This window comes from Lates calcarifer, linkage group LG16_LG22 (genome assembly GCF_001640805.2).
Source record: "Lates calcarifer isolate ASB-BC8 linkage group LG16_LG22, TLL_Latcal_v3, whole genome shotgun sequence".
NCBI lineage: Eukaryota > Metazoa > Chordata > Actinopteri > Centropomidae > Lates > Lates calcarifer.
Window position 1 is genome coordinate 10427926 of NC_066848.1, and position 9179 is coordinate 10437104.

Genomic DNA, 9179 nt, shown 5'->3' on the forward strand with positions numbered 1-9179 from the left:
GACCCTCACATGTTCAAAAAGTGGCAGAGGCACAAATTGCCATCGGCCTCTTTCCTTTTGGTTCCTTTCTAATTTAGTATTGCAGAGTAAGAAGAATAATTTACCATGTATAATATCAATGATCTAAGCTAATTGAGGCCGTAATAATAAATGCAGGCAACGTAATGGTCAACAGTAGTTTAAAACATGATTTATTATGTTTATTTTATGTTTTGTACATCTGGCCATCGATGCTGAAACAAGCAAAACAGTAGCAAATGATGAAATCTCTTTTTCTTTGTCTTTTATTTTAATGAGAGTTGACAGTGCATTCTGCCATTGATGAAACTTATGTAGCCAGACTAAACAGAAGTTTTTTGATGGGTTTTTAGGCATTACTCACACCACAGGACATCATCTCAGCATATGTTTGCCTTCTTGTGAATTTATGAGACCCCTCTGACAAACAAGGACAAATCTGTACTCCACTATATTTATCTACCAACGAGAATATTTTGCACAATCTCTCTTGGCCTCTGAGTGGTACTTTTCTACATTATGTCCTTCCAAACTTGCAGTGATTTCCAGGAAGTGCAGCACATCTTATGAAAGAGACTGCATAATCTACCAAAAAAAGCAGTAATGAGCATATTTACACTGCTATCATTCTCTTCCTCATAGCAGATACTTAATTTCATCGCTCCATGCTGACTCTTTAGCTTTACCATCTTAAATGATAACAGATGTCTATTATGGTACAGAGGATATTATGTTTGATTTTTAAGTAATGTAGTTGTTTGGGGCTTTTTATCTCACAGTAGCTAGATAAAAGCTAATAATTTCTAACTAGTTGTTACCGATGCCATCTTCTCTACTTGGGATTATTAAAACTAATTCTAAATACTGAATTATTTTTCATGTTGAAGTCTATTTCTTTCTTTCTATCTCTCTATTCCTTAGGTATGATCTTCCTCAGTACGGCAGTCGCAGGAGGCTGATCTCCCCCATGTATGATGAATATGGAGAGGTGATCGTGGAGGATGATGGGTATTACTACAGTCCACATGGTCCTGAGGTATTACCTTTCCATACAGTGGTAATGTTAACTATTGCCTTAATGGATTGTATGTTCAGTCTTTTTTTGAAAAGTACGAACCCTATGTGACATTTCAACATTCTGGCTTTATCATCACCTAAGGTTGCTAAATTAAATATGACTGTCTTAGGGCCGGGGCCGAGGCAGAGGCCGTGGTGGCATGCGGGGTAGAGGTCCACCCAAGAGAGTTGCATTTAGAGACATGCCACAGGAAGATGAAATTGAACAAGCTGAGCCAGCAGAGCAAGGCGAGCCTTCCAAGGCTGCCAAGAAACTGAAGTCTGTCATGAAACTCAGCAAACTCCTGGCCAGCTAGCAAGGGAGGAGAACAGCCATCTGATGCTGGTCCCTCTGGCCCATCTCCATGGAAGAAGGCCAAAATGTTCAAGATGTTTGGCGCTGGGAAGAAAGACAAGGATTACGCCAAACTGATGTCAGCCCGCCGTATTGACAGCCAGGAAAGTCTGACAGACGGACCTGCACTTACGGGACCAATCGATAGCAAGTCTGATACCCGCAGCCGGCTTGGTAAAGTTTTAAAGAAAATCAACTTAAGCAACAAGTTGCAGGTCCGGAGGAAGTCGCAGAGTAGTGTGAGTCGTGGCTCGGCCACAGGCAGCGAGAGAGACGAAGAGGCCTCACAAGTAGCCAGTGAAGATGAAAGAAAGTCTAAAGTGTCTATTAGTGTGACAGAAAGTGAGCCAGAAGCAGGTGCAAGTGGAAGCAGTAAAGAGAAAGACTCCGATGAGGAATCCTCAGAGAAAAGCAGTGTTGACCGAGATTATCTGAAAGTAGATTTAGACCGGGATGATGCCAATGAAAGCACTGTGGACTCAGAGGAAGAACCTGATGAAGAGCCGGGAGATTCTGATGAGGATAGCAAGTCCAAGTCTGAAGGAGAAGAAACTGAAAAGGAATCTGTCAGTGAGAAAGAAACTGGAACTGAAAGAGAATCAGAGTCAGAGAAGAGTCAGAGTCAGAGAAGTCATCAGCTACAGAGAAAGAATCAGAAACCGAAAAAGACTCAGAGTCAGAGAAAGAGTCTGAATCTGAGAAAGAAACAGAATCAGGAACAGGCACGGCAACAGAGAAGGAAACAAGCACAGAAAAGGGTTCAGGAGACTCTGATGAAGAGTCTGAAGAAGAAGAAGAAGCTTCAGGGAGCACTAGAGAAAGTGGGTCTTCTGCCCGGTCTTCCATGAGATCAACAGCTACTGAGGCCAGCAAGGGGAGCAGCGCTTCAGGCATGAGTGGTAGTGGTAGTGGCAGTGGCAGTGAGAGTGGCAGTGGAGTGCTAGCAGAAGCAGTGAAAGTGCAGGTAAGAGTGGTAGTGGTAGTGGTAGCACTAGCAGTGCTGCATCTTTATCTGGCTCAAGCGTTAAGTCCTCACAGAGAACCAGATCATCAGGAAGTGCAGTAACATCAGAAAAGTTCAGTGAAGAACTCAGTGAGGCCGAGTCAGGGACAGGGACAGCCAGCGAGGTAGAGTCAGAGAGTGAAGGCTCTTTGTCTCGTGGGTCCAGGCAGAGTGAAACATCTGGTTCTGAATCTGGCGGAGGGTCTTCTGGTAGTCAGATGACCGATCAGAGTTCCTTGGGCAGCAAGGAGAGTTCAATTGGTTCCCGGTCCACCAGCAGCAGCCGGCGATCCCAAAAGTCCTCCCTGAGCCGTGGATCTGAGGACACAATCACAGAGGAGAGCGAAGAAGAGGATGAGGAAGAATCTGAAACTGCTGATGAGAGCAAAGAGTCAGCCAGTGAGCTCAGTGACGATGCATTGTCTAGGAAATCTGGAGACCCAGGGGCCCTCTGCCCCCTACGCTCGTCCCCCATTTGGCTCAGAAGTCAGAAGCATTGGTGACACCTCTGAAGAGACATACGGAGGACTGTCCCCTATCACTGAGGTGGATGAGGACGCCATCTCCTCTGACAGATCTTCAGCCACTGGCTCTGCATCAGAGGCCAGCAGTGCGTCCAAGGACTCTGGAGAAACAGATGCTGATTCAGAGTCTGAAGGAAACTCGACTTCCTTCTAGACAGATATATTGTCCACTGTGAAGTAAGAGCGAATAAAATCAATTACCCTTGCATGGGAGTGAAGAAATATTACTTGCCACTACAAGGAGTGTTTCAAGCATTCACTTTTTCCTCATTTCCCCTTAGCAAGAAAAAACTTGGATGCTTTCCTGCTGCGAAATATGAGAATTTTGCTCTTTCTTACATCTTTGACTTTCTCTTCTCTTTAATGTTTTCTAAGTGCTTTTTTAAGCTTTTTCCTTTCGTATTAAATCTTGCTCTTGTTGCTGCTGTGAGATTTTGCATGTTGCACTCCTATCTGCTTTGACTGAATGTTTTCCTCTGATTTTGGGGAATATACAGTATCACTATTTTCCATAAAAACCCAAGCAAACCAAATTTAGTTCTTACACAGAACTGCAGACACTTGGGGTTTTTTCCCATTTTCTGAAGTTTCTGATTTGTTAGAGTATGAATATTTTTAGTAAAACAACAATTCTTATCAACAATTTAATTGTTAGTAGAAATTCAGTAAAATGTTTCTTTTTTTTCTTGGGAGAATGGAGTAAATTTTAGCAAGAATTCCCTGTGAATACTGTGATCTCAGTACCTGGTGTACAACCTAGCTGTAGTGTTTGTGTTGAGAAGCTGCCATGTACTATATCTTCTGGAAAAATTATTTATTTACTTTGACCCCTTGTCTCCTCCTCAGCCCGGGAAAAGAAGCGAATTAAGCTGGTGGTAGACCGGGAGAATGAGACCAGCTCCACAGGAGAGGAGAGCACCACAGAGACCCAGCGAAACCGACTCCCCAACAGCCACAGCAACATCAACGGGAACATCTACCTCGCACAAAATGGCACTATCGTCCGGACTAGGAGGCTGCCCCACCCAAACAACCTGAAGGTGGGCTCTCCGTGCCGGCTGGGTAAGCATTTTAAAAGACTAGACAAGTTAGGTGTGACTCACGAAGAACCTCCCCCCGTTATTAGCATTGAGGGCTCAGGAAATGACACAGAAAATGGAACAGGTACGTGTGTTCCCTCTAATGTGGACGTCAACCTCAATACTCGGTCCTCCTGTGGCTCCCTGGGATCCACCATCACAGATCTTAAAAGTTTTGGGTCCAAGACCAGTATTTCCAAGGCCTTGATTGACAGAAACAGCATTGTCCCACGTGTCAATGAGGAGCAAGAGACTTCTGTTGACAACCACAAGAACAGTAGGGAGACACTGGAGTCCCACAGTGACCACACATTATCAGATGAGGAGGAGTTATGGATGGGACCCTGGAACAGCCTGCACATACCAATGACAAAACTCTGACTGGCCATGCAGAAAATTTATTTCCTTTTTGTTACTTTCCTATCTTTATCATGTTGTTTTTGTTTAGAAAATAATCATTAAAAAATGATTGTGTGCCTCAACAGGATAAGCTCCTATCACTGTCCACGACCAGTGATTGCACTTATAGTCAAATTTTATTTAACCACAGTATGTCAAAGCTTATTTGTACCAAGCGTTTATCACCGACAGGGCTATTATAGATGGGAACATAGAGCTGCAAGGCAATGAGTGCCTCAAAGAAATATGAAATTATATGTGAACCGTGCTTGACTGTAATTTTAACTATTTTTTTAACACAGAAGATGGGCCTCTTTTGTTGAGTGATTCCGTGTTTCTTTTCTCAGCTTCAGTTTTCTCTTCTTAATCCTCAAACAGATCACAAAAAGATTGTCATCCATTTCACTGCGATGTTCAAGATATTTACAGAGAAATCATGGTGAACCCAAGAAGAAATTGTGATTATATAGTCTACAATGAAGTAAAAGAAACTTATTTTGCTAATAGCATTTTACTCGCAAATAATTAAGATTGTCATTGATTATTTTATGTTGTGATCACTTGATAATGTTTTTGAAAATTTCTGGAAAAATATATGAAATTATTTTTGTCTATTTTGTATCTAACAGAGATGGAGAATCTAACATAAGACAATAAAAACATAATACCCACATGACATGACTGTCATCGCTGTATTTCAACAGTGAGATATGACAGTGTGATCATAGTGTTTTTATATGGACATTTGTAACTACAGAATGTGATATTTTCAACCCCTTTACATGATGCAGAGTCACTCTGTTCATGATAATTTATTAACACATCAGGACTCCATGCGTGGGGAAAAGGACTACCAAAAAATGTATTACATTCAACAATAAAGCTCTAACCTATTTTATTGTGTATTGTGAAACATAATTGCAGGCCTTGACTATTTCTGCAATGTCCCCTTATCCTCACTGTCAAGGTGCTCAACATGGATAACATTAATTTCAATTTATCATTTTGAAAGTATTAAAGTGTGGCTTTATAAAAATGTGAAAAATGTCTGAGGTTATAAAGATGCAGTCCTTGAATTTCATAATAGGGATGAAAGTTGAATATAAGGTAATACACAGCAGTATACCTCAACAGTAAGCTCATAAAAATACAATGTCTGCACAGAGAGGTCTGTCAGAATGAGGTCCCTCTGTGCAGTGGGCTTTCACTTTAAAGAGGAGCAATGACAGGTCACCAAACATGGTGATATGGATAGGTACTGTATCTCTGAAAAGCAGTAGGAAGTATGCCAGGAAGTCTGAGAAACTGACAGTCTTCTTGAGCCCACTTGTCACCTGTCAACACAAACTGAAAAACAAAAGGACAACGTGTTTTTAAAGATGGCAGTGATTGTAACCAAAAACACAGAAGGCAGTGGAAATCTCTAGCACATTCTCTTCATTTGTTTCTTATCAGAGATTGACACATCTAACACATCCAGAATGACATTTACAAAAACTGTCCTGCAGTCAATCAAACCATGAGAATGCCAATCAAGTTCACAGACTTCTTTGTAGGCTGAAGTTCACAAAGGAGCAGGAGCTGAATGCCAAAGTAAAGTAGTTTGAAAAGCTGCTCAGAAAATAGGTCAGGAGGGAACCTTGTTCCCACCACAACAAGCCCGGTGTCCTAAAGGATCAAAACAAACCTCTGCACTATGCTCATAGAAAAAGAAAAAAAAATGGAAACAAGACCTGCAAAATAAAAGCACAAAGATCAGACTGTTTTAATTGTCAGCTGTGTCTTTTTCAACCATTAAATACAAGGGTTAATTTTGGATCTGCACAGACTATATGAGGATCTCTAGTGTTCACTCTGTCAAGAGCCACCCACGACACACTGCATTCACACTCACAGGAACTACCACTGCTGTCTGGAGAACATTGTACAAACCCTGTTCGGTTGCAGATAGAGCTCAGTATCATGGGTTGTTTTTGGCAATTTTTTGTACTATTTAACAAAACCATAAAATGAAAATGTATTTCAAAATATCATCTTTCTTACCAATGAAAAATAATTAGCCGCAGATATGAAATGCATCTGTGCCCTCGAGGACATACTTCACCAATCTCTTTTTGGAATACTCTCCTGATGAATTGGATTAAAGCTTGCTGAACAAATAAAGGAAGGGTTTCTACTGAGTATTTCCATCTGTCACAGGATTATGTCCCAAGCCTTTTTTACTCTTCACTCTCATCATTTCACTTAGTAGATTAAATTATAGCATTACGAATGGACATATCCCTGTGGTAATGGAACAGGTACGTGTGTTCTTGAGAGAACCCACGATCCACTGTCTCCTCAAATGGGATTTACTTGTCATTTGCGTTTAATATTTAATATTTAGAACAATACTGTCTAAATATGATGCAATGTTTGACTCCTACAGAAAATTTCCAAAGCAGATCTGAGGTTGTCAGTGTTATTTGCCATAACTGAGGCTTGTATAGGCAAGAAACAGGATGGAAAAAAATGAGTGATAATTTGCAACAATGCAATGATCTAATTTGCTGTGAGCTACAAAGAGCCACAGTCACCACAAAGTCTGAAACAGGTAAAATAAAGTGAAATAAGATCAAATTAAATAATACATCTGAACCTGATTTAAAAACAGATATAATTGGATAAAAATAAGTCGGGGGCATTGAGTGTATAGAAGCAGAAATCCAGTGTTCAAACTCATGCTAGCACAAATCTACAGTCAAGACAAAATCTGGTCCACTAACACTTAATGTAAAAAACCTTTTCATGGTGCTAAGAGCTCCTGTCTGGAAAGAAAAATAGCAAAAACAGCAGTGAGTCTGATTGCCACAGTTGTTCGGAAGACATCATTATACTTCCTTGAAAATATTAATTTGGTAAATTACCTCATTTAAATTACCTTATGTTACAGTTTGAATTGTGGTAAAATGATTTACTCATTGGTAACATTAACTGCCTTTTTCCTGAATGTGTCATCTTCCTTTGAAATGGATACTGCGTACAGATGGTATAGATAGAATATTAATGCAGATAAGCAGGTGCATTTGTGGTTATTCCAAACATGAATAGTTGAGATCAAGACAGTTTTCCTAAATTTATTGTGGCATCTTTGCTATACTATGCTAATGGAATGGTCCATGTTGGTTGACTGGTCCTCCACTTTGGTTCAGACTGAAATATTATAATGCAACTATTGGATGAATCGTCATAAAATTCAGTACACACATTCACTCCCCCCTCAGGATGACCTGTAAAATGTTTTCATCTAGTGCATCATCAAGTACTTTGGTTTATAACCAGATATACAGCAAATGTTTGCATGCTAAATGCTAAAAACGAAGATGGCGAACATGGTAAACATTGTACCCACTACACATGAGCGTGTTAGCATGTTGACGTTCACATCTAGCTCAAAGCAACGCTGTCTCTAAATACATCCTCACAGATCCAGCAGCATGACTGTGTACTCTTTTTTAAAAAATGCGTTCTTGTGATGATTTCATCAGGTATAGATGTAACCTGAATGCAGATATAAAGGTGAATATGCAGATATTCTAATTATTTCAAACATGAATAGTTGAGGTCATGACCATTTGTACAAACAGGATGACATGTGCAGTAGTTGTAATGCACACATTTAAATGAAATGAAAGATACTTCAGTTTTTGTGTCTGTAAACTGTCATGGTCACAGTGATGTGGGCTTCATAATAAACCAAATATGTAGAAATCAGTTTTATGAACAGATAAAAGCAGTGGGGAGCAGTATTTCTGTATCCCTGTATCATATAATCTTCACCTCAGGGTTCATTTAAATGTATTTATACATCCTCCAAAACAGGTTCTGCCAATGTTTGTGTTTATGTGAAGTCATTTTCTGCAACAGTAATTCTGTAATAGACCTGTGGATGTAAATCATGACACAGAAATACTGGTGTGCTTCACAGAGATTCATAAATCTCTAAAGGTTTTATGGAGGGTGATTATTCGTACGCCAGGGAGTCTGCAAAGTTAGCAGTGCACCAAACAAAGGTACAAGGTCATGCTCTCTCTTTATGCTAGCTTGTGACAGCTTGCTTTTTCTAATTGGCCTTTTGAGGCCTTGTTTCTGGCCCTTAGTTAATCAGTGCAGCAAGCTCATGCATTCATTCAGATGTGCCTGACACCACTTTGAAAAGTGAACAAATTCATTGGCTTGCTGAGAATGTAGTACCGCTGCAGCAGATAGAGCCACATAGCTCCTGATATGTTAACATTCAATTTGACAGGAAGAAGAAGTGGGATCAACTTCACAGAAATGCATCAATATTAAATCACCTTGTAATCAAATATTCATTGCGAATGTATAATAGGAACATAAGCTCAATCGGAATTGGGACTCAGATTTTTTTTTCAAATATACAAGTGTCAGTATTCTGATATGTAATAACCCTGTGGAGTAATGATTCCCTGCTGGCATTGTAAGACAAAGACATTTCTCATGCAATTTGATTGCATTTGATGTCAGAAGACATAAGCTCTGGATAGCATAAGGGTCAAAAAAGTACTCTTACATAGTAATGATACTATTGCAAAGTATAACTCCTGTTATTACCAGTATTACCACTATTGCACTGGTAACTGTCCAGGTTGAAACACATCCTCATAAACAATTCAAAGTTATTGCATTGTCATGCACAGGGTAGACACAGTATTAAGATTACTATTTGATTTGTGTGCTCATGT

General features: G+C 40.0%; 1 protein-coding gene across 1 annotated transcript; it reads left to right on the forward strand.

Annotated features, from left to right (window-relative positions):
* The first annotated feature begins 1455 nt into the window (after positions 1-1455).
* Positions 1456-2277, forward strand: LOC108897347 (glutamic acid-rich protein-like). Its single transcript, XM_051076796.1, has one exon. The coding sequence runs from the start codon at positions 1456-1458 to the stop codon at positions 2275-2277; it is 822 nt and encodes a 273-aa protein (XP_050932753.1).
* Positions 2278-9179: the final 6902 nt, after the last annotated feature.